This window comes from Gobius niger, assembly GCF_951799975.1.
Source record: "Gobius niger genome assembly, chromosome: 6".
NCBI lineage: Eukaryota > Metazoa > Chordata > Actinopteri > Gobiiformes > Gobiidae > Gobius > Gobius niger.
Genome location: NC_136857.1, coordinates 468,008 through 494,396, shown reverse-complemented (window position 1 = coordinate 494,396; position 26,389 = coordinate 468,008). Strand labels below are relative to the sequence as shown.

The 26,389-nt window shown below is 43.4% G+C and overlaps 1 protein-coding gene and 1 pseudogene across 2 annotated transcripts; both read left to right on the top strand.

Annotated features, from left to right (window-relative positions):
* Positions 1-272: 272 nt before the first annotated feature.
* LOC306964365 (cytosolic sulfotransferase 1-like) lies at positions 273-25,535 on the top strand (the record flags this gene model as incomplete). The annotated part of the gene is made up of 7 exons (XM_079558356.1): positions 273-411; positions 913-1,041; positions 23,879-23,994; positions 24,065-24,191; positions 24,937-25,039; positions 25,110-25,315; positions 25,423-25,535. 7 exons carry the CDS (start codon positions 273-275, stop codon positions 25,533-25,535), a joined length of 933 nt encoding a protein of 310 aa, XP_079414482.1.
* On the top strand, positions 5,601-17,363 carry LOC306965031 (cytosolic sulfotransferase 2-like; annotated as a pseudogene). Its single transcript, XR_013794281.1, has 10 exons — positions 5,601-5,954; positions 7,905-8,082; positions 8,574-8,680; positions 10,920-10,958; positions 12,913-13,051; positions 14,872-15,178; positions 15,247-15,373; positions 16,765-16,862; positions 16,966-17,143; positions 17,251-17,363. The product of XR_013794281.1 is annotated as a cytosolic sulfotransferase 2-like (transcript).
* Positions 25,536-26,389: the final 854 nt, after the last annotated feature.

The following is a 26,389-nucleotide window of genomic DNA, read 5'->3' as shown; positions in this document are numbered from 1 at the left end:
TTAATTAATTAATAAACAATTATTGATTAATAAACCCTCATACCCTAAACATTAAAGGTACATGAGGGGCAGGGACAATATTTTTTAATTCTTGAGGATTCACATTTTTACTGTTTGTGTTTGCCAGGATTATAAATAAAGGTTCTGGTTTTCAATAATACTGTTGTGATGTTGGTCATTGCAGACGAAGCAGCTGCAGAAAGAAACCAAAGCCCATGTGACTCGTGTGAAACCTTTTCAAATGTATCTTCACCTCCTGTACTTTGTTTCAGATGTCGTCGGGAGATCGGCCAGAGCTGTATGACTTCCACGGAGTCCAAATGATGCCCGCCTTCACAGCCACATGGGAAAGAGTGCAGAAGTTTCAAGCACGACCAGACGACGTACTGATTGCAACATACCCCAAATCAGGTGACGCCACTCATCACTTATAATCGAACCAATGTTTGGTTGTATCCAGAGGTTACATTACCGTCATTTACGGAATATTTTTTACTTTGACGGAATATTTCAAAGGCCGTCCGTCATTTTGAAGGATTGAAAATCAAGCCTTAATGAAAATAAAGATTTTGAGCAGTGTTTAGGGTCGTTATCTTGTGGAAAGATTAAGATTTAACTGGACATTGTTCTCCAGAATCTGCGTATTATTTACAAGCTGTGAGCCGTACTCATCATGCAACGTGAGATATATCAAGCCTTTACTTGTTATAATTTTGATTATTATGGATCAGAGCAAAAACACTGAGCCATGATCATCAAATGTATCACAAAGGCTTGACATATGGCACTTTGCATGTCATGAGTCTATATCATACATTAGTTTCACATTTTAAGTTGTATTACAGGAATGAATGAACTAATTTTCCGAGTTTCACCTGCAAACCGGCCCTGACAGAGTTCTGTTTCCTTCAGGAACCACGTGGGTCTCCTACATCCTGGACCTGCTGCATTTTGGACAGAACGACCCCGAGAGGCAGACCTCCCTCCCCATCTATCAAAGAGTGCCCTTTCTGGAAATGGCCGTCTCTAAACCAGAGAAAGGTCTTAAATATATAATTTACTTTTAATTTAAGCTCATTTGACCTAAATTGTGTTTTTGCTCAGATATAAACTATTTTGGAATAGACATGGCCAACGAACTCACCACCAAGCCACGGATCATCAAAACTCATTACCCAGTGCAGTTTGTGCCCAAGTCTTTCTGGGAGCAAAACACCAAGGTGCAGAGAAATTTAGTTTTGAAATGTGTTAATGTTTGTGTTTCTAAAAGACATGTTCTCTGCTTTGTAGATTGTGTATGTGGCACGTAATGCTAAGGACAACATGGTCTCCTATTACCACTTTGATCGCATGGCCACATTTCAACCTGCGCCTGGAGAATGGAGCGACTACTTCCAGAGATTTTTAGAGGGAAAAAGTAAGTAAAATGTCACAGTTTGTGTTATTGAGCTCCTCACCTTAAAATTGACTTCACTCTTGTTCCTCTCTTTCACTTTAACTGAATCGTTGAAAATATGCTTTATTTATGCAGCTCATCTGACCCAAACACTTAGGGACCAAATTAAGGACTATTCAAAAATGCCTAAAAATAAGGGTTTGGAGAAGCTGTAAAATACCTTAAAATAGGCTCATATTTAAAATAATAATCATAATCATAATCATAACAATAATGTATCGGTTTTATACAGCGCTTTTCTGGACACTCAAAGACGCTTTACATTGCATTATTCGGTGATGGTAAGTTACTATTGTAGCCACAGCTGCCCTGGGGTAGACTAACGGAAGCGAGGCTGCCAGTCTGCACCACCTTCGACCACCACCGACCACTAAACGGTCTCCCATCCGAGCACCGACCAGGCCCTTCCTGCTCGGCTTCCACGGTCTGACGGGATTGGGCAGCGCAGAGTCGACATGGCCACAGTGTAACTCAGTACATGAGGAAACATTAGCATTTTCAATCTTCTTTTATTTCGTTTATCTCGTTGGACGCTTGTGCTGATTTGAAGTTAGACGCTTGACACGATGTCCCCGAGCGTCGACTCAGAGTGCGTTCGTACAGCGAGCTCCAGGAGAAAACAGACGAGACGACCCGCTGTAGATCAAATGCGAGCAACAAACTTCAAACTCCACAGGCCGGCTCAGCGTGTGATCATTGTTAAACGGTTGCTTTATGTAGATGGGGCTTCATTGACTTAATTTGTGCGTATTTCTCGTTTTCACATCGATTGACACTTAAGCTCTTAGCATTAGCTTTGGGAATGCTCCTCAACAAGGTCCAGACATATTCCCAGTTATGGGTGTACTCAAAATATCGATTCTTAGATATATACCGATATAATTAAAAAAGATACAGTATCAATATTCTAGCCCTTAGTATCAATACTCCGCCCAGCCATTAGGGGGCGCAGCGGCGCCCGCGCGTCTAAAGACGCTAAGAGAAGAAGAAGAAAAAATACTTGTGGAAAATGTCGAAGATTTTAGAAGCGCCGTTGTCTTTAAAGGCAGACGTTTGGACACACTTTGGTTTTAAAGCAAAGGAAGGAAACCAAGGGATCGATAAAACAAATGCCATCTGCAAGCCCTGCCAGGCTGCTACACGCTACACCGGTAATACAACTAACCTGCTGCCCGCCTGCAAAGACACCACGCTGACAAGCTAGCGTCGCCGCAGCCCAAAAAAACACGGGACCCCACGTAAACGACTCTGGACAACTCAACATCCAAGCTTCATCTAACTCAGTCCGTGCACAGAAGATTACGGATTCTGTGGTGCTTTATATTTGCACAGGTTTATGTCCCTACAGTGTTGTCGAGAACACAGGCTTTCGCTTTATGATAAACACGTTAGAGCCCCGTTATGTGATCCCTACCCGCAGCTACATGACCGACAGGATGTATGACAAAGTCAAAGACAGTGTTAAGTCGGCTCTGAGTTCTGCCTCACGAGTGGCGCTGACGTGTGACGGGTCCTCGATTGTAGATTGTAGATTGTAGATTGTAGATTGATCCTCGTGTGATTGTCCTCGATTCGTAGCTTTTACATCGCGAGCCACGGGAGCGTTTGTTACAATAACTTGCCATTACGTTAACGAGGAGTGGGAGCTGATGCCGCACGTTTTACAAACACCAGCCGTGCACGAGAGCCATACGGGCTCAAACATTGCAGAGTTACTGAAAGCGGCGCTGGGGGAGTGGGACCTCGTATCCAAAGACCCGGCTATTGTCTCTGACAACGCCTCAAATATGAGCGTTGCAGCGGAGCTTGCTGGTATGTTACATTTCAGATGCTTCGCTCACACGTTAAACTTGGCCTGGCAGCGTGCACTGAAGCTTCCTGCTGTCGCTCGTCTTTTGGGCCGTGTTAGACGCACATCCACCTTCTTCAAGCGCAGCACCACAGCCACGTACTTCCACAGGAGCAGAAGTTGCTCGAGCTACCTGAGCATAAACTGATCCTTGACGTTGTGACGCGCTGGAATAGTGCACATGATATGCTGGACCTGCTGTCTCGCTGCTCTTCTGTCCAACGAGCTGAGAAAAACCGAGAAAGAAGTTTGCACCCTATGCGAGTCGGACATTACATCTGCGGAGGAGATAGTGGATGCAATGAAGCCCATGAAGACTCTTGTAATGTCAAAAGAAATCTCTCCAACACTGTCTGTTGTGGCCCCTCTTCAGGCTCAGCTCATCCAGGATTTCCAAGAGTGCAGAGCAGATAGATTTAAGCAAGAGGTACATGGATCAGCAGAAAGAGACCATGTATGTATGTTCAGCACTGGATCCAAGATTCAAAGCTTTGCCTTTCCTTCCTGAGGATGAACGAGAGGAAATATACTTGAGAATTACTGCAGAAGCTAGAAGAATTCAAGAACTATTTCAGGTAAGCCCTTTCACTGTATCATTAACATTAGCATAATGTGTTAGCATTACTTGGTTAAAAAACATTTAAAAAAAACATAGGCCTATATACACCAAATGTAATAAAACAAGATATTTTGTTCATAATTTCAAATTCATAATATGTTAGAGCTTAAAAAAACAAAATGGTTTCAAAAATATACTTAAAGTAAAGCACTATACTAGTAAAACAATATATTTATAAAGGTTTGTCAGTTCATTGCATTAAATAAAAGGCTAATGAATATATGTCCTTGAATATGCTCATTATAGAATTAACTATGGGTTTATTGGTAACAAATGTGTATTTTGTATTAAAGGAAGAGGCTGAAGTGATGCCAGGAGAGGAAGACGATCATGTGGAAGACAAGGATGACATTCCTGCCACACCACACAAGAAGAAAAAGGACTTGTGCTGTTTGGCTGATCTGCTTGGTTCAACTTACAGTGCAGTGAGACACAAACCCACACAGGCCCAGGCAGAAGAAGAGATGTGGAGGTACAAGAGGCAGCACCTCAAACCCACACAGGCCCAGGCAGAAGAGGAGATGTGGAGGTACAAGAGGCAGCACTTCAAACCCACACAGGCCCAGGCAGAAGAAGAGATGTCGAGGTACAAGGAGGCAGCACTTCAAACCCTCACAGGCCCAGGCAGAAGAAGAGATGTCGAGGTACAAGGAGGCAGCACTTCAAACCCACACAGGCCCAGGCAGAAGAAGAGATGTGGAGGTACAAGAAGGCAGCACTTCAAACCCACTCAGGCCCAGGCAGAAGAAGAGATGTGGAGGTACAAGGAGGCAGCACTTCAAACCCACACAGGCCTAGGCAGAAGAACAGATGTGGAGGTACAGGAGGCAGCACTTCAAACCCACACAGGCCTAGGCAGAAGAACAGATGTGGAGGTACAAGGAGGCAGCACTTCAAACCCACACAGGCCTAGGCAGAAGAACAGATGTGGAGGTACAAGGAGGCAGCACTTCAAAACCTCACAGGCCCAGGCAGAAGAAGAGATGTCGAGGTACAAGGAGGCAGCACTTCAAACCCACACAGGCCTAGGCAGAAGAACAGATGTGGAGGTACAAGGAGGCAGCACTTCAAACCCACACAGGCCCAGGCAGAAGAAGAGATGTCGAGGTACAAGGAGGCAGCACTTCAAACCCACACAGGCCTAGGCAGAAGAACAGATGTGGAGGTACAAGGAGGCAGCACTTCAAAACCTCACAGGCCCAGGCAGAAGAAGAGATGTGGAGGTACAAGGAGGCAGCACTTCAAACCCACACAGGCCCAGGCAGAAGAAGAGATGTGGAGGTACAAGGAGGCAGCACTTCAAACCCACACAGGCCCAGGCAGAAGAAGAGATGTGGAGGTACAGGAGGCAGCACTTCAAACCCACACAGGCCCAGGCAGAAGAAGAGATGTGGAGGTACAGGAGGCAGCACTTCAAACCCACACAGGCCCAGGCAGAAGAAGAGATGTCGAGGTACAAGGAGGCAGCACTTCAAACCCACACAGGCCTAGGCAGAAGAACAGATGTGGAGGTACAAGGAGGCAGCACTTCAAACCCACACAGGCCTAGGCAGAAGAACAGATGTGGAGGTACAGGAGGCAGCACTTCAAACCCACACAGGCCTAGGCAGAAGAACAGATGTGGAGGTACAAGGAGGCAGCACTTCAAACCCACACAGGCCTAGGCAGAAGAACAGATGTGGAGGTACAGGAGGCAGCACTTCAAACCCACACAGGCCCAGGCAGAAGAAGAGATGTGGAGGTACAAGGAGGCAGCACTTCAAACCCACACAGGCCTAGGCAGAAGAACAGATGTGGAGGTACAGGAGGCAGCACTTCAAACCCACACAGGCCTAGGCAGAAGAACAGATGTGGAGGTACAAGGAGGCAGCACTTCAAACCCACACAGGCCCAGGCAGAAGAAGAGATGTCGAGGTACAAGGAGGCAGCACTTCAAACCCTCACAGGCCCAGGCAGAAGAAGAGATGTGGAGGTACAAGGAGGCAGCACTTCAAACCCACTCAGGCCCAGGCAGAAGAAGAGATGTGGAGGTACAAGGAGGCAGCACTTCCCTCTTGCTGAAGGAAGTCCACTCAGTTGGTGGAAAGAGCACCAGAATGAGTATCCACTAATGCCACACCAAAGTGCACCTGTGCGTCTCCTCGGAGCGTGTTTTCTCCACGGCAGGCGATATTGTAACAGCTCAGAGAAGTGCACTGAGCTCAAACCATGTTGACCAACTTCTGTTTCTGAACAAACATCTCAGGTCATAGGATAAAGCTCGCATTACCAAGAGTATCCTCGGGTTATATTTTTATTGTTGCAGTAGTTTGTGTTCAACCTGCCTTTTTGAGGATTAACCTGGTTTTAGCCTTTTGATTTTAAAATCCATTCCGTTATGAGGTGGATTTATTGTTGTGCCAAACGGTAAAGCAAGATGTCGCATTTTGAGTGATTTCATAGTGAAATATTTTATGGCAGTACATGGAATCACAAAAAAGAATTGAATCACCAAGATTTTGTGATTGTTTGAGATCAGACTGGAACTGTACCCTTGGAAAGTTTAATGTTGACTTGTAATTTCCAGATTAATATTGATCTACCATTTATCTGAGCAAACATTTAAGCAAAATGCACTTTGTTATAATGCACTTTTGTCTTCAATAAATTGAAGAAAAATGCAGAGTTCTGTTTGTTGAGTAAATGTGTTCAGCATTAACTAGTTAGCTCTGGCCCAAGTTTTTTTATTGAATCGTATCGAATCGTATCACATTGTATCAAATCGTATCGAGACAGCTCTGTATCGAGGTACATATCGAATCGTGACCTGTGTATCGAGGTATGTATCGTATCGCCAGGTTCTCCAAGGTATACAGACATATTCCCAGTGGAGATCCAGCCACTTAAATACATGTTCTTGTTGCAATGCATGTCCCTGTTGGGGAAAGCTCCTAATCAGGAGCTTTGTGCTCCAAAGAGTTCAACAATTCCAACTCTAGCGCCGGCCGTTTGGAGGCGCGAGACGTGCATCAAAAGCTTAAAAATGCGCCGCACAGGCAGGATCTCCCTCTGGAGGTGTTCCAAGCATGTCCTATTGGGAGGAGACCCAGGACACGCTGGTGTCACTATGTGTCCGAGCTGGCCTGGTGTCGCCTCGGGGCCCCCCCAGGTGTGCGTGGATCGGGATGTCTGGGCGTCTCTGCTCAGACTGCTGCCTCCGTGACCCCGGAGAAAGTGGAATGGATGGATGGACAGTTGTGCAAAGTGTACTCTGAAGTGCACCAGAGTACACCTGAAGTGGACCAACTGTGAACACGCCCAAAGGGCCCAGTCACACGGCCATACAGAGGGTGAGAGGCCCTCATTGAAACAGGAACGTCATTCAGATTTAATATTTCACATCATACTGCTGTTCTAATAGGGGATTAGCATTTAGCCACTGTTAGTGCAACTTTAGCTGGTGTTAGCATAACATTTGCACCTTCATTGTTCATGTTTTAGCTGTTGCATTTCTGTTTGATTAGCCTTAGCACCTCTGAATGATTCCATGACCCCCACCAGGAGGCCACATGTGTTCTCATTGCGGCTTACAAATCTTTTAATGATGATCTGAGCAGCGTGCTCCTCTGTGGGGGCGCTCCCACAACTGCGGTTGTGTTGTGTAATGGAAAAGCTAGCGTGTACTAGAGGCGTTATGTGCACGTAGATCATGGCGTGCGCGGAACAACGCCTTAATTTTGCATCTTCAACCCAATAACTTTGAACAATACATTTTCCAAAATCTGTTCTTATGTCTACAGTGAACTGGGGATCGTGGTACGACCATGTAAACGGTTGGTGGCAGAAGAAAAGAAACTACTCCAATCTGCACTATATGTTCTTTGAGGATCTGGTTGAGGTAAAGTACTTCTCATGATACTTTTCCAGGCAGAGGCAACATTCATAAACCTCCACTGAGGTCTTTCTGAAACAGATCTTTACTGGCATTTGTTTTTGGGCAGAACACGGACTTGGAAATAGACAAATTGAGCAGGTTCCTTGGTTTGTCAGTGACACCTGAGATCAGACAACAGATCACAGGCCAAGTCCAGTTTGACCAGATGAAGAACAATGCCATGACCAATCACTCCACATTGGGGGAGGTTATGGATTTTAAAGTTTCTCCCTTCATGAGGAAAGGTAAAGCAGTATTTCAGAGCATGTAAAGGCAACATGATAAAAAGCTCAAAGTGACTTAAAGGGATATTTCAAGATTTTTGACATAGGGCCTCATTCCCGTGTTATCCAGACTGTTGTTGATTACTGATTTTTTTCATGCAATCCTTACATTTGAAGAGTTTAGTGGTGCTAGGCCAGTGCTAGGCTAGCGCATGTCGATGGTAACTAGTAGCCTGCATTAAAAACCGTCTTTTTGCATTTAAAATAACTTACTACAGTCGTTTGTTTACCTGTGGCCGGCATTATTACACATGCAATTCACAAAGGAGCTTTCTACAAATCAGATATGGCGACCTTTGGAAGACTACCCCATGATTTTGAAGAGGTTTTTAATGCAGGCTACTAGTTACCATAGACATCAATCTCCAGAAATCAACAACACTCTGAAATATCCCTTTCAAGTCCATCACTTCCCCTTTGTATATTTGCTGTGATCTGACCTGTTTGTGCAGGTAAAGTTGGCGACTGGAAGAATCACTTCACTGTGGCACAAAATGAAGAGTTCGACCAAGATTATGAACAGAAGATGAAGGACGCCACACTCCAGTTTCGCACAGAAGTCGGAAAAACGGCGACGCCACATTGCACTAAGAAAACCCTTTTCTGAAGTCGACCAAACGTGTACAATGTATTATTAAATCCAAACGACTTTAATTAATGTTGATGTAAACTGCACAGTAGAGACTCTATGGTTGGTCATGTAAAATATCCTAGAATGTCAAATAAAAACTCACCAAACGCACTGAAAATCATAGGAGCACAAGGGAGTATGTCCATGTGTATAAATGTCCATGTAAGAACATACTGAGATATGTTCTTACCTGAGCTTACACGAGTTCATGTGTACCTGTCTGATCTTCCCCCGTGCCTTCAGTCACGTAAACACAGCACAGACGGCGTTAGCATTTAGCCTCTCCCTCTCTCCTCTATAGCTCCAAAACAGGTCAAGATAGAAGCTACCAAGCTCTTCCACGTTTTCCCTATTTAAATATGGTTACGTGAAGTGTTCCACTACAAAGTATAATTACACACAATTAAACAATGTGGATTTTCTAAGCGGATAAAAGGGGGGACTATATTGTGAGGCGTAATAATACCAGGAGTAGTTCGACATCTGCGCAGTATTCACTTTACTGTGCGGATGTCGAAGTAGCGGATGAGTCTAAAGCGTCTTTGAGTGTCCAGAAAAGTGATGTATAAAACCGATTTATTATTATTATCGTTATTGCTGTTATTAATATAGTTAGTTGTGGCCATAGGTGTTCTTGACAATTCCATTGGTTACAAGTTATCTGTCAAGACACAGCAGAACAATTAACTGTGAAGGTGAACTCCTCCACAAACAAGGTAACAAGGCGATCGCCGTCTGCGTGGCCCGAATACACAACGGCCGCTGTAAAACTTCGCTCCTGTCCGGGTCTCCAAGTGGTGGAGCTCGGCCCTGAGCGCCACATTGTGCAAAAGGACTTGAGTGAATTGAGTTTTGTTTTATTTTATTCATTGTTTGAGTGGATGTGGAAACGAATGAGTATGAATGCGGTTGTGTGTGTTAAACGATTTATTACACGGCTCTTCACAACGTAAGCAGAAGCTCCGTTGATTTGAATGGGATTTCCCAACGTTCTACCGGTCATTATTTTCTGATAAAGGACGTCTGAGAAAAATGATGACCGCTGCCAATGGCACCGGAGTTGGTGCTTTCATATCACTCCGCACGTACGTAGCAGCGACACTATCTGTCCCGTCACTGAGAGAGAAGTCGGGGAATCGCTCGTGAAGTTAGTCTGACTTTCAACTTACCCAGAGATTCACCACCATTCCTCCAACTGCACCTTCAGCTAAGTAGCTAGGCTAGCTGCTAGCTTAGCTGCTTCTAGCCTCGCCAAACGCTGCAGCGCAACGCGCAAACTTTTGGGAACTATTTGTCGCGGAAGTCATTAAATAAACCTTTGACCTTCATAAAAGTGTACGAAGTTTATGTTGTGTGTTCAGTTGGAAAATGGCCGAATAATAAGCGGGATCATGTAAAGAACGCTGGTCATTATCGGGAAAATAAGCACCTTCAGGTGGAAACAAGACCAAGTCCGGTTCGCCCTGTCGGTGCTTATTTTCCCGATAATGACCAGCGTTCTATACATGATCCCTTACATAAATTAGCTTTATAAGTTGAACAAAAGTGCATTTCTAATAAACTAAAATAAATTCTATTTTATATAACTGTTGCTTTGTCTGTCCACTTTCATGCTCCCCTCGAACCTGTGACCTTGTAAACATAATGGTGGTTCCTTGGGCCCAGAATCCGAGGTGGCGTTGTTGGTAATTATTAAAGTAGCTACATTTTGCTTTAAGTTAAGCCTCGGCTGCGACATTCTTGGCCCTATTTACGCCTACTAGAAATGACTTTTCCTCCACAGCATAATGGGCAAAATAAGTCTTTTTTTTATTGTTTATCACCGGAATGCAGGAAAATGCATTGAAATAGTGATAAAAAATCCTGGGGGAGGTCCTGGACTCCCCTCACTCCCACCAGGGTCTCCTTGAAGTCTGTGAGAAAGCTCCATTCGCTTTTCTCCTCTTGTTGATCAGTTCATATGTGTTTGAACGACTCACTGAACCCATGTTGCTGCTGAAGGCCCTGACTGAAGCCCAGCTCTGCTCCCGCTCTGTGCTTCATGCTGCAGGAGCCTGGACCACGGCATGGACAGTCACAGCGCGTGGGTGATGATTGGCTAAAGAGTTGTGGGCGGAGTCTTTACTTACGCTACCTGGTTGATATCTGCCTCTCACACTCCTGGCAGACAGACAGCGACAGCCTGACCAGCCAAGGCCATATAAAGGTAACGTTTTCAGACTGGAAGTACTAGTGATGGGTGGATGAGGCCTCGTGAAGCGTTTCGGCACATCCCCCAAACTGTATTGATACTGTGCCGGTACAGTGTCGCTGTGTTGCTCTATATTGACACCTGGTGGATCTTATACATCATTGCATGGTTGAGACCTTGAGACTCACAAAACACACTGATTCAATGTTACTGTGTTTCCTATGGTGTTATATTGCATGTTATGTGTGTTTTGGCATTCGGTCTTTTGTGTTTTGTTGACACTATTGCTCCAGCTTTGGAGAACACAGCTCACAGGGTACAGATGAAGCTACAGATGAAGCTGGGGTATAGGCGCAGATTTATGTTCTACCCAGTGCGTGCCCACAAAAGGAAAAAAACAAAAACAAAGCCCGGGATTCGAACTGACAGCAGCTGCTGCACTGACAGTGACTCATCCCAGTGACACTTGCAGCTGCGGTTCCTTTTAGACACAGTTTGGTGAGTCGGTGACGAGCGACACAGCAGCAGCATCGGTCACGCGGCTTTTTCTTAAAGTGACACGCGCGTGGAGGCGGGGCTTCGCTCCATGAGCTCCACACATGCGCCGGTGCGTCTGTGTTGCTGGACCCATCACTAGGAAGTACCATCCCTACTGCTCCCTTATTGAAATAGAGAAGGCGTATGTTAAATGTACAATAAGCCCCCGTCTGCTCCGGCCCGCCCTCCCCGCACGCTGCGCCTGCCTCTGGCGTCTATCCAGCCTCTATGGCGGCCCTGGCACCCTGACCCGGGGTCTAGTCTCTCCTGCAGGTCTGCTGAGTGATATTGGCACAGTCCCGTAACAGGGTGGAAACAGGGATGTGCTTCATTAATCACATCAAACCAAACCCATGTAAGCAGACTAACCCCCAAACTCAGCCTTTAGAGAAATCTTGAAGAATGTCTGTGATTGGCCAGTTTCATCCATACAAGGATTCTCACTGTGCATTCTTAGTATTTTTGCTTTATTTGCACTGCTTAAGTAAACTCTTCTATCTTACAAATCCAAACTACACCTAGAAGTAGTTTGGATTTGTAAACTACTTCTAGTTTACAAATCCACTCCTGGAACGTTGCAGGCGTGTCGTTTTGAGCCATTCTGCTCCCAACAATAAACAATAAACAATAAACAATAAAAGTGACAGTTCACTAAATGTATGGTTTATGTTCTTAACCAAAGCATCACCCACTCATGTGGCTGTAAAACCAGACTGTGGTGTAAACTCTGACTGAGGAACAGTAACGGTTTGGTCATGGCTCACAGGATCACCTGAGGCAACAGGAAGATCCACAGCAGCCATGTTTAATCACAAGCCTTTGTGACACAATGGCTATTCAATAAGCTTTGTTGCCATAGCTTTATCAACGTGGCCTTGAATACGGCTGCATGATTGGGGAAATATGAAATTGCCATTTTTTTCGTCCAATATCAGATATTTACTGACACCAGGCGGCTGCTGTGAGTGATAAAGAGATGTTGCATATCTATTATATCTATTAAATAAAGCTGCAAAGCGGCGAGTATCGGCCTTCGACCTCCCTGCCCAAAGCCAGCCTTTAGCTTAATTCTCTGTAAATGTAAAGAGATTTTGTAAATTGATGTTTACGAAAAAGTTTCTTCATTATGATCATATAAACAAATCCCTGAAAGTTTGAAAGGAGGCGTCACTGCTCTGTCTGATGGAAAAAAGGAAGAGTCAAAAGTAAATAAACAACAGTAGAGGGAGGGTCCAACCTTATCACAAATTAAACTCTCTCAGGTCACATGGGAGGGCGAAGGGAAGCACTTTGGTCATGACAGACGGAAACAAACTGGGAAGTTCAGAAGTAACAACATCCCCGAGTGAAGTGAGTATATTTGCATCACGAGTCACTTTCTGATTTTGTTCAACCTTTAAAATGTATCTTCATCTGCCTGACTTTGTTTCAGATGTCGTCAGGAACTCGGCCAGAGCTGTATGACTTCCATGGAGTCCAAATGACGCGCCTTTTCACAGCCACATGGGAAAGAGTGCAGGGGTTTCAAGCACGACCAGACGACATACTGATTGCGACATACCCCAAAGCAGGTGACGCCACTCATGACTTAAAACAAAGTTAAACATCTACCGTGCATGTTGACTGGTTAGAGGATTAGATCAGTGTTTTTCAGCCACTGTGCCGTGGCACACTAGTGCGCCGTCAGATATTGTCTGGTGCGCTTTGGGAAATTATCCAATCTCACCTAGTTGGTTTTTTGTAAACAAATGCATTTTTATCTACAAATAATGTACCGTTTTTGAGTGTCTGTGCCGTCTGATGATCAGCAGAGTAACTATATAATACTCTTCCATATCAGGCAGTTTCTTTGAGACAAGAGAATTAGTGATGCATTGAGACACTGTGGCGGGCGAGACTATGCGGTGTTCCTATTCAAGACACTTTGATGACTGAATATCGGCTACAGAGTTAAAGTGTTTAACATTTTCTGCTGGTGGTGCCTCGTGATTTTTTCAATGAAAAAAATGTGCCTTGGCTCAAAAAAGGTTGAAAAACACTGCACTCCTCCATCCATCTGAGCATCCAGGGTCACACGGCCTCATCAGTGAACACGACTGTTTGTAAATGAGTCTTCATGTATTTCTGAGCCACTGCAGCCGTTTCTGCTTCAGCTTCAATGAACAGTTTAGGGGAGGCCGGAGAGAAGGATTAGGCACAACTGCAGCCTCTGGAGGGTCCGACACCTTCATGTTCAGAGACTCCAGAGGCACCAGCAGCTTCAAATACCTGTTTGCTGCTTTTTAGCTGCTGTTCTCTTAATCTGATGTGTTTGTCTGGCAGAAACCGTCCTCATTGTGCTTTTATCTGCACAAACCCGAGTGTGTCTGAATCATCCACAAATCTCTGATCAGTTCGATGATTACGCTTCATCTTTCATGAAATATCAAAGGTTTTCACACCTAGACCAAGGCATTCAACTATTTCACGCTTTTCATCAGCAGAAAGTCCCTTTTTCTTTCCCTTATGTAAAGGATAATGTATAGAACGCTGGTCATTATCAGGGCGAACCGGACCCCTCGGCTTCGCGTCGGGGTCCGGTTCGCCCTGAAGGTGCTTATTTTCCCGATAATGACCAGCGTTCTATACATGATCCGCTTATTATTCGGCCATTTGCAACTGAACACACACAACATAAACTTCGTACACTGTTATGAAGGTCGAAAGGTTTATTTAATGACTTCCGCGACAAATAGTTCCCAAAAGTTTGCGCGTTGCTCGGCAGCGTTTGGCGAGGCTAGAAGCAGCAAGGCTAGTAGCTAGCCTAGCTGCTTAGCTGAAGGTGCAGTTGGAGGAATGGTGGTGAATCTCTGGGTAAATTGAAAGTCAGACTCACGCTAACTTCACGAGCGATTCCCCGACTTCTCTCTCAGTGACGGGACAGATAGTGTCGCTGCTACGTACGTGCGGAGTGATATGAAAACACCAACTCCGTTGCCATTGGCAGCGTCGTTATTTTTCTCAGAGGTCGTTTATCAGAAAATAATGACCGGTAGAACGTTGGGAAATCCCATTCAAATCAACGGAGCTTCTACTTACGTTGTGAAGAGCCGTGTAATAATGTTTTAAAATGATGATCTGCTTAACAAAGTGTAACATCCTTTTTCAGTAGTTTTTCCTTTAACTGGGCTTAACCTGAAAACTAATCATCATGATCACTAATTACTAATATGATTAATATATACTAATAACTGCGGAGCAGAGCATGCAGGTACATCTGGGGGTTTGGCATATTTAGCTGTTAAAGTGAAAAGATAATGTAAGTTCATATTGTGATAGAGGCAATGCTAAACTACAAACATCTGTACAGCAACGCTTTAAAACCACTGGAGACATCTTCTGCTTCTTTCAGGAACCACGTGGGTCTCCTACATCCTGGACCTGCTGTATTTTGGACAGACCGACCCCGAGAGGCAGACCTCCCTCCCCATCAATAAAAGAGTGCCCTTTCTGGAAATGGCTATCAGCAACGCAGGTCTTAAAAAAAACAATTTACGTTTTAATTGAAGCTCATTTAAGCTCATAAATTGTGTTTTTGTTCAGATTCAAACTATATTGGCGTAGACTTGGCTGAGGAACTCACCACTAAGCCACGGATCATCAAAACTCACTACCCAGTACAGTTTGTGCCCAAGTCTTTCTGGGAGCAAAACACCAAGGTGCAGGGAAATTAAGTTTTGAAATGTGTTAATGTTCGTGTTTCTAAAAGAGATGTTCTGCTTTGTAGATTGTGTATGTGGCACGTAATGCTAAGGACAACATGGTCTCCTATTACCACTTTGATCGCATGAACCCACACGAACCTGCGCCTGGAGAATGGAGCGACTACTTCCAGAGATTTTTAGTTGGAAAAAGTAAGTAAAATGTTTGTTTTAGATATAATTTATATCATTTTCTCTATGTCCATGTGATTGAGTTCCTCACCTTAAAATTGACTTCACTCTTGTTCCTCTTTTCCACTTGAACTGAATCATTATAACATATGCTTTATTTATGCAGCTCATCTGACCCTGTCCAAACACTTAGGGACCAAATTAAGGACTATTCAAAAATGCCTAAAAATAAGGGTTTGGAGAAGCTGTGAAATGCTTTAAACATGCTCATATTTGAGTATATGAGGAAACATTTTCAATCTTCTTGTTTTGCCTTTTGTTATTTTGCTCCCATTAGTCGTGCAAACCAGGGTGATGCGACAAACTCACAAGTTGCTAAAATGAAGCAGATTTTCCTTTAAAGGAACAGGCCAGCGTTTTTCCACACTGAGATATGTTCTTACCTGAGCTGTGATGAGTTCTTTAGGACCTGTCTGATCTTCAGTCACGTAAACACAGCGCAGACGGCGTTAGCATTTAGCCCCTCCCTCTCTCCTCTATAGCTCCAAAACAGGTCAAGATAGAAGCTACCAAGCTCTTCCACGTTTTTCCTATTTAAATATGGTTACGTGAAGTGTTCCACTACAAAGTATAATAACACACAATTAAACAATGTGGATTTTCTAAGTGGATAAAAGGGGGAACTATAGTGTAAGGCGGAATAATACCAGGAGTAGTTCGAAATCTGTGCAGTAATCTTCACTTTACTGGTACTCCATATTTAAATAGGGAAAACGTGGAAGAGCTATAGAGGAGAGAGGGAGAGGCTAAATGCTAACGCCGTCTGCGCTGTGTTTACGTGACTGAAGATCAGACAGGTCCTAAAGAACTCGGCACAGCTCAGGTAAGAACAGATCTCAGTGTGGAAAAACGGTGGCCTGTTCCTTTAAGTGCACCAGAATTCACTTGAAGTGGAGCGACTGTGAACACGCCCAGTCATACGACCACACAGAGGATCTCATTTCACTCGCTCGTATCTGGAGTCTTTTCAATCATGACTCTAAACTCAGTCCTATAACAACGGCATCACTGCAGACGATCATCTGCTGAGAGCAGCGAGATCTTCAAAACAAACCTCTAGTAACTTTGTCCATAAAATTAACCAGTGAAAAAATACAGTCCAGACCAGTAGGGTTTCAGAAAATATCTCAAAAAAGAATCGTATCGCAATATTAGGTGATGCAATATCAGTATCGCAAGAAGACACAATATATCGCTAAATCACTAAACTTCAATATCGTTCAACTCTACCTGCCAGTCCAACAGTCTGACTCAATGTAACTTTTCATATTGCTGTTAGCAGAGGCCGCGAGCAGGACCATCTAATCTTCAACCCAATGACTCTGAACGATCCTCTGTTCTTATGCCCACAGTGAACTATGGATCGTGGTACGACCATGTAAACGGTTGGTGGCAGAAGAAAAGAAACTACTCCAATCTGCACTATATGTTCTTTGAGGATCTTGTTGAGGTAAAGTACTTCTCATGATACTTTTCCAGGCAGAGGCAACATTCATAAACCTCCACTGAGGTCTTTCTGAAACAGATCTTTACTGGCATTTGTTTTTGGGCAGAACACGGGCTTGGAAATAGACAAACTGAGCAGGTTCCTTGGTTTGTCAGTGACACCTGAGATCAGACAACAGATCACAGGCCAAGTCCAGTTTGACCAGATGAAGAACAATGCCATGACCAATTACTCCACATTGGGGGACGCTATGGATTTTAAAGTTTCTCCCTTCATGAGGAAAGGTAAAGCAGTATTTCAGAGCATGTAAACGCAACATGATAAAAAGCTCAAAGTGACTTAAAGTCCATCACTTCCCCTTTGTATATTTGCTGTGATCTGACCTGTGCAGGTAAAGTTGGCGACTGGAAGAATCACTTCACTGTGGCACAAAATGAAGAGTTTGACGAAGATTATGAACAGAAGATGAAGGACGCCACACTCCAGTTTCGCACAGTCGTCTGAAACACCATATTGCACTGAGAATACTTTTCTGAAATCGACCACATGTGTACAATGTATTTTTAAATCCAAACTACTTGAATAAATGTGTGTAAATTTCACAGTAGAAACTCTATGGTTGTCATGTATAATATCCTTATACGATATTTGGAGTTTATACAAACTCGCCAAACACACTGAAGATAGAACAGTGAGTAACTCCAAAGACGTTTTGATTGAAAGATCGAGCCCTCCCTCTCTCTGCAATCCAGGGTTGTTTTCTTCAACGGAAACTACTGTATAACAATGACCGTAACGATGACGAGCTAAAAACAGCTCTTCTGTGATTAAAACCTGACGAGACGTTTACGAGTTTACGTGACTGAGACTAAAATGGGCTGGGACAATGTATAACTCAATATCAATTTTTTTAGATATTTTCACCTCACCTTTTTTATGACTCGTAGCCTATGGAAGCAAGTCAAACTGAACGCTTTTTAATGCCTAAACACGACATGTTTAATGTCTACGATGCATAAATCTTGGCATGTTTCCTTTCGTAAGATTTGGAAACATTCAATAAGTACAGTGCCTCTCGAAAGTATTCATACACCTTGCGCTTTTGCACATTTTGTCATGTTTACAGCCCTAAACATAAAGATTTTATTTTTATTTTTTTACTGAACGTTCACACACAAGTAACAGACAGCTGTGAAGTGAAAGCAAAATGATACATGATTCTGTTATTTTTCAAAAAATAGAAAAGTGAAAAGTGGGGCGTGCATAAGTATCATACAGCATTTTCTGAGTGCATTAAATTGCCTTTAAAACATTCCTAATGACTCCAGAATGTTCACACCTTGGCCTAACGGTTAAATAGAGGCACCTGTGTGTAATCTACTCTCAGTATAATTACAGCTGTTCTTTTAGGCCCTCAGAGCTGTGGTCACTAAACAACATCATGAAGGTCCAGGAGCACCAGAGAGGTCAGGGATAAAGCTGTGGAGAAGTTTAAAGCAGCCTTAAGTTATACAAAGATTTCCCAAGATTTAAACATCTCCCGGAGCAACTGTTCAATCCATCATTCAGAAATGGAAAGAGTAAAGCACCACTGCAGACTTACCAAGACACGGCTGTTCACCTAAACTAACAAACTGAACAAGGAGACACTGGTCAGAAATACAACCCCCCAAGATAACTCTGGAGGAGCTGAAGTCCTGCCGCTGAGCTGGGGGAATCTGGACATGGGACAACTATAAGTCGTATCTACACAAATCTGGCCTTCATGGACGAGTGGAAGAAGAAAGACATTATTGAAAGGAGGCCATAAGAAATCCTGTTTGAAGTTTGCTAGAAGTCATATGGAGGACACAGCTCCATGTGGAAGAAGGAGCTTTGGTCAGATGAGACAAACGTTATGGAGCAAACCTGACACTGCTCATGGTCCTGAGTGCACCATCCACAGTGTCAGATATACGGGGGGGAGCATCATGCTGTGGGGCTGCTTTTCCTCAGCGGGGACTGGGGAGATTGTAAGAATAGTTGGGAAGATGGATGGAGCCAAATACAGAGACATTTTGGAGGAAAACCTGCTGGAGTCACAAGAGAACTGAGGCTGGGGCGGAGCTTCACCTTCAGCAGGACAATGAGCCTAAACACAAAGATAAATCTACAATGGAATGGTTCAAAAAAAACATATTAATGTGTTAGAATGGCCCAGTCAAAGTCCTGACCTAAATCCTATTGAAAATCTGTGGAATAATCTGAAAACTGCTGTTCACAAACGCTCTCCTTCTAATGTGACAGAGCTGGAGTTGTTTTGTAAAGAGGAATGGGCTCAAATGTCAGTCTCTACATGAGCTAATCTTGTAGAGTCAAACCCCAAAAGACTTGTGCTGTTATTGCAGTAAAAGGAGGTTCCACAAAGTATTAATTCATGCTGTATGATACTTATGCAAGTCCCACTTTTCACTTTTCTATTTTTTGAAAAAAAAATTGTATCATTTCACTTTCACTTCACAGTTGTCTGTTACTTGTGTGTGAACGTTCAGTAAAAAAATCAAAATAAAATCTTTATGTTTAGGGTTGTAAACATGACTAAATGTGCAAAAGTTCAAGGTGTATGAATACTTTCGAGAGGCCCTGTATGTGCTTTGCCTTAACTTAACCTGATTGTAATTTCGCATATTTTCTTTTGTAAGGCACATTGAGTTGCCTTGTGTACGAAATGCGCGGTGTAAATAAAGTTGCCTTGCCTTGTGTGCTCTGCGCTCCTATATGATGACGGCACTCGAGCCTAAATACAATAAGAACAAAGACACACACATTTATACACCAGATGCATTTGCACTTTCTGAATAACTGCCATGACCATGAGTATGTTCTCACTGACCAGAAACATGTTCTGTAAAAGAGGTGATATTTCTACACTTTTGCATTATAGTATGTGGTAGTTTAGCTCAATTCTCTGTAAATGTAAAGAGAGTTTGTAAATTGATGTTTACGAAAATGTTTCTCATTATGATCATATAAACAAATCCCTGAACAAATGAACAAATCCCTGAAAGTTTGAAAGGAGGCGTCACTGCTCTGTTTGATGGAAAAAAGGTAGAGTCAAAAGTAAATAAACAACAGTAGAGGGAGGGTCCAACCTTATCACAAAGGAAATCTCAGGTCACATGGGAGGGTGAAGGGAAGCACTTTGGTCATGACAGACAGAAACAAACTGGGAAGTTCAGAAGTAACAACATCTCCGAGTGAAGTGAGTATCATTGCAATTACGAGTCACTTTCTGATTTTGCCTGATATGTGTTTTTTAAACCAAAGCTCATTTGGGCGGCACGTTAGCGCAGCGGTTAGCGCTCTCGCTTCACAGCTAGAAGGTCCGGGTTCGATTCCCACCTGCACGGGGCCTTTCTGTGTGGAGTTTGCATGTTCTCCCCGTGTCTGCGTAGGTTTCCTCCGGGCACTCCGGTTTCTCCTACCACTAAAAACATGCACAATAGGCCACAATGTGTGAGTGAATGTATGGTGGTGTCAGAGGGTCCGTTGGCGCAGACGTGTGTAGTCGCGAAAGCGCCTCTGTCAGTCTCCCCCAGGGGAAACTGAAGCTACAAACGTAGTTTCCACCACCCAGTGTGGAGTGAATGTACAACTGTCTCATGTAAAGCGCTTTGTGACCATGTCTGTGAAAGGCGCTATATAAATAAAGATCTTCTTCTTCTTCTTCTATTTGACTCGTGTGAAACCTTTTGGTTTTGTTCAACCTTTTAAAATGTATCTTCATCTGCCTGACTTTGTTTCAGATGTCGTCAGGAACTCGGCCAGAGCTGTATGACTTCCATGGAGTCCAAATGACGCGCTCTTTCACAGCCACATGGGAAAGAGTGCAGGAGTTTCAAGCACGGCCAGACGACATACTGATTGCAACATACCCCAAAGCAGGTGATGCCACTCATGACATCATAAAAACAAAGTTAAACATCCACCGTGCATATTGACTGGTTAGAGGATTAGATATTACATTCAAACAATGTTTGGTTGTCTCCCTGCACTTGGGTCACAGCTGTTGTGTCTATTTGATCCATTCAGCTTGAAGGGCAACGTCAAAACGACTCAAAATGTGGCACACTTGGGTCGCTGGTTTCACTGCCTCTGAACAGGGTTGTTCCCCAGTGTGGGATCATCTGCCTCCAGATTCAACACAGAACAGTGAAGAGGAGACATTTAAAAAGAAGTTAAAAAAGGCCACACTTATGAAGGAAATGATTCTTGTCGTCGTTTTATGTGGACCCCAAGAAAAATAGTCATTGCTGCGGTAAAAACGAATGGGGATCCGTAATAAAGATAAAGATGGTGCGTCGTCAGGCATGAAGATGATTTTGTTCGGGAAAGCAAGGTTCTTCTTCTTGTACCATAGACGAAAGTGGTCAGTCAGAAACTCCACATATTTTTGCACCTTCAGGGACTGACCAGCTCTCTCCTCATGATTCCAGCCCAAAACATGACTCCGCCCCCTCCTTACTGACCTTGCAGTTCACAAACCATCCACTACTCCAGTGTTTTTCAACCACTGTGCCGTGGCACACTAGTGCGCCGTCAGATATTGTCTGGTGAGCCTTGGGAAATTATCCAATCTCACCTAGTTGGTTTTTTGAACACCATATTATACTCTTCCATATCAGGCAGTTTCTTTGAGACGAGAGAATTAGTGATGCATTGAGACACTGTGGCGGGCGAGACTATGCGGTGTTCCTATTCAAGACACTTTGATGACTGAATATCGGCTACAGAGTTAAAGTGTTTAACATTTTCTGCTGGTGGTGCCTCGTGATATTTTCAATGAAAAAAATGTGCCTTGGCTCAAAAAAGGTTGAAAAACACTGCACTCCTCCATCCATCTGAGCATCCAGGGTCACACGGCCTCGTCAGTGAACACGACTGTTTGAAAATGAGTCTCATGTATTTCTGAGCCACTGCAGCCGTTTCTGCTTCAGCTTCAAGGAACAGTTTAGGGGAGGCCGGAGAGAAGGTTTTTTTCAGTAGTTTTTCCCTTAACTGGGCTTAACCTGAAAACTGATCATCATGATCACTAATTACTAATATGATTAATATATACTAATAACTGTGGAGCAGAGCATGCAGGTGCATCTGGAGTTTGGCATATTTAGCTGTTTAGCAACGCTTTAAAACCACTGTAAACATCTTCTGCTTCTTTCAGGAACCACGTGGGTCTCCTACATCCTGGACCTGCTGCATTTTGGACAGACCGACCCCGAGAGGCAGACCTCCCTCCCCATCCATGAGAGAGTGCCCTTTCTGGAAAGGGCTGTTACTATCCCAGAGAAAGGTCTTAAAAAAAACAATTTACGTTTTAAAGGGGGCCTATTATGCAAAATCGACTTTTTCAAGCTTTACATCATGTTATTAAGTCATTCCCTCATTAAAAACATGCCTGAAGTGTTGCCTTAGCACATTCACGTATTTTCGAGTAATCTGTAAAAACTCCGATGGCGGCCATTTTAGGGATAAAACGCCTGATTCCTTCAGGAAACGCCCTCGACCTCCAGGATACGCCTCCGACCTTTCGTCACCAGCCGAGTAACCAACCACTGCTCCTCAGCAGAACCCCCTCCCTGCAGTGTCTAGCCCTAAGATGTAAACAGAGTCATCATGGAGGATTAGCTTCATGTGTTGTGAACCGGAGCCACAGCAGACTTTTACAAAGACACACATCAGTGTTTCTGTTACCGAAACACCCAGGATTAAAACCGGTGACAAGAACGCTTATTTCAGTGTCTGGTTCTGCGCTGGGCCTTGATGATGCACAGAGCCTCCGGAGAAAGCTAATGCTAAGCTAAACCTCGAGTCATCACGTGAAAACGAGAAATATGCACAAATAAAGTCAATAAAACCACCACACACATAAAGAACCGTTTAACAATGATCACACACGGAGCCTGGCTTGTTCATTTGGAAGTTTATTGCTCACATTTCATCTACAATGGGTCATAGCCGAGTGGCTTTCTCCCGGAGCTAACAAGCTAGCCGCGACAAGCTAACGGGAAAATTCACTGAATACAAGCAGCATATTATGCATTGAAAACGTGACTAAAACAGGCGACTACTTGAAGCAGCCTTTATGATGATCACACACTGAGCCGGGCTTGTTGATTTTGTAGTTTATTGCTCACATTTCATCTACAGTGAGTCGTAGCCGAGTGGTTTCTCCCGGAGCTAAGGCACTCTTAGCCGCGACAAGCTAACAACCTTCACCTTCACAACATTCATTGAAAACCGGCAGCATATTATGCACAAATAACGTCAATAAAGCAGGCAACTACTTGAAGCAGCCTTTACGATGATCACACAATGAGCCTGGCTTTACACATGTGTGGTTTATTACAGACTTTTCATCAACAATGAGCTGTAGTCGATTATAACAAGCTAACGGGTAACCTCGAAAAACCATTGTCCACCTGCGGAGATAATGTCCGTCTTTGAATCGTATGGGCTCCTGCAGATCCTGGTGTCGTCCATGGGGGTATAGTTAGAGATCCATAGGGCAGATGCAAAGAGAAGCCTCCAAACAGCAGTTATTTTTCAGGCAAGAGCCTCTTCCAAGCGTCCGGTGTGGAAGGTTTGTCTCCAAATAATATCCTGTGTGGCCATTGTTCACAAAGTGATAAACAGTAGGTCCTTTCCAACAATAAAAATTAAAATGCACCGATCGTAGTTTCAATACAGTTGAGACAACGAGCGCAGTGTTGTGATGCCACAGACAGCGTGTGGAGGGGGCGTGTCGGAAAGGGTCAGAGGTTCTTAAAGAGACAGAGGCCTATTTCAAGTCTTTCGCTACCGCCATTTTGAAAGAGCAATTTTATACAAGGCAGTTATTCTAATTTACTGCATTTACAGACCAACAGAAGGTTTGTCATCATTGTAGTGTGCCATAGACTGGTGCTATGTGGCTGAAAAAAGCATAATACCCCCTCTTTAATTCAAGCTCATTTAAGCTCATAAATTGTGTTTTTGCTCAGGTACAAACTATTTTGGCGTAGACATGGCCAACGAACTTACCACTAAGCCACGGATCATCAAAACTCACTACCCAGTACAGTTTGTGCCCAAGTCTTTCTGGGAGCAAAACACCAAGGTACAGAGAAATTAAGTTTTGAAATGTGTTAATGTTTGTGTTTCTAACTTAGGTCTTTTCTGCTTTGTAGATTGTGTATGTGGCACGTAATGCTAAGGACAACATGGTCTCCTTTTACCACTTCGATCGCATGGCCACAATGGAACCTGCGCCTGGAGAATGGAGCGACTACTTCCAGAGATTTTTAGTTGGAAAAAGTAAGTAAAATGTTTGTTTTAGATATAATTTTCTCTATGTCCATGTGATTGAGCTCCTCACCTTAAAACTGACTTCACTCTTGTTCCTCTTTTCCACTTGAACTGAATCATTATAAAATATGTTTTATTTATGCAGCTCATCTGACCCTGTCCAAACACTTTACAGAAGCTGTAAATGCTTTAAACATGCTCATATTTGAGTATATGAGGAAACATTTTCTTATTTTGCCTTTTGTTATTTTGCTCCCGTTAGTCGTGCAAACCAGGGTGATGCGACAAACTCACAAGTTGCTAAAATGAAGCAGATTTTCCCTTCAGTGCACCAGAATTCACTTGAAGTGGAGCGACTGTGAACACGCCCAGTCATACGACCACACAGAGGATCTCATTTCACTCGCTCGTATCTGGAGTCTTTTCAATCATGACTCTAAACTCAGTCCTATAACAACGGCATCACTGCAGACGATCATCTGCTGAGAGCAGCGAGATCTTCAAAACAAACCTCCTCTAGTAACTTTGTCCATAAAATTAACCAGTGAAAAAATACAGTCCTGCCAGAAGGGTTTCAGAAAATATCTCAAAAAAATATTAGGTGATGCAACTTCAATATCGTTCAACTCTACCTGCCAGTCCAACAGTCTGACTCAATGTAACTTTTGATATTGCTGTTAGCAGAGGCCGCGAGCAGGACCATCTAATCTTCAACCCAATGACTCTGAACGATCCTCTGTTCTTATGCCCACAGTGAACTATGGATCGTGGTACGACCATGTAAACGGTTGGTGGCAGAAGAAAAGAAACTACTCCAATCTGCACTATATGTTCTTTGAGGATCTGGTTGAGGTAAAGTACTTCTCATGATACTTTTCCAGGCAGAGGCAACATTCATAAACCTCCACTGAGGTCTTTCTGAAACAGATCTTTACTGGCATTTGTTTTTTGGCAGAACACGGGCTTGGAAATAGACAAACTGAGCAGGTTCCTTGGTTTGTCAGTGACACCTGAGATCAGACAACAGATCACAGGCCAAGTCCAGTTTGACCAGATGAAGAACAATGCCATGACCAATTACTCCACATTGGGGGAGGCTATGGATTTTAAAGTTTCTCCCTTCATGAGGAAAGGTAAAGCAGTATTTCAGAGCATGTAAACGCAACATGATAAAAAGCTCAAAGTGACTTAAAGTCCATCACTTCCCCTTTGTATATTTGCTGTGATCTGACCTGTGCAGGTAAAGTTGGCGACTGGAAGAATCACTTCACTGTGGCACAAAATGAAGAGTTTGACGAAGATTATGAACAGAAGATGAAGGACGCCACACTCCAGTTTCGCACAGTCGTCTGAAACACCATATTGCACTGAGAATACTTTTCTGAAATCGACCACATGTGTACAATGTATTTTTAAATCCAAACTACTTGAATAAATGTGTGTAAATTGCACAGTAGAAACTCTATGGTTGTCATGTGGGGCGATCGTTCTTTCAGGGTTGTAGCGCCAAAACTGTGGAACAGCCGCCCCTCAGTCTGCGTGTTCTCACAGAGCTGTCCCTCTTTAAGTCTAGATTGAAGACACATCTCTTCAAACTAGCTTTTAAGACTTAGATCACACTTATTTGATTGATTGATTTTTTAATATTGTTTTATCTGTCTGTGAAGCACTTTGGTCTTCCTTGTGTTGTTGTAAGGTGCTATATAAGTAAACTTTGATTGATTGATTGATTGATTGATTGATTGATGTAAAATATCCTTTATACAATATTTGGAGTTCATACAAACTCGCCAAACACATTGAAGATAGAACAGTGAGTAACTCCAAAGACGTTTTGATTGAAAGATCGAGCCCTCCCTCTCTCTGCAATCCAGGGTTGTTTTCTTCAACGGAAACTACTGTATAACAATGACCGTAACGATGACGAGCTAAAAACAGCTCTTCTGTGATTAAAACCTGACGAGACGTTTATGAGTTTACGTGACTGAGACTAAAATGGGCTGAGACAATGACACGTAGCCTATGGAAGCAAGTCAAACTGAACGCTTTTTAATGCCTAAACACTACATTTTTAATGTCTACGATGCATAAATCTTGGCATGTTTCCTTTTATAAGATTTGGAAACATTCAATAAGTAAGTAAGTGCTTTATTTGTCACTGTACAAGTGTAAAACAGAATGGTGTTTAGGTGTTAAAGGAATAGGCC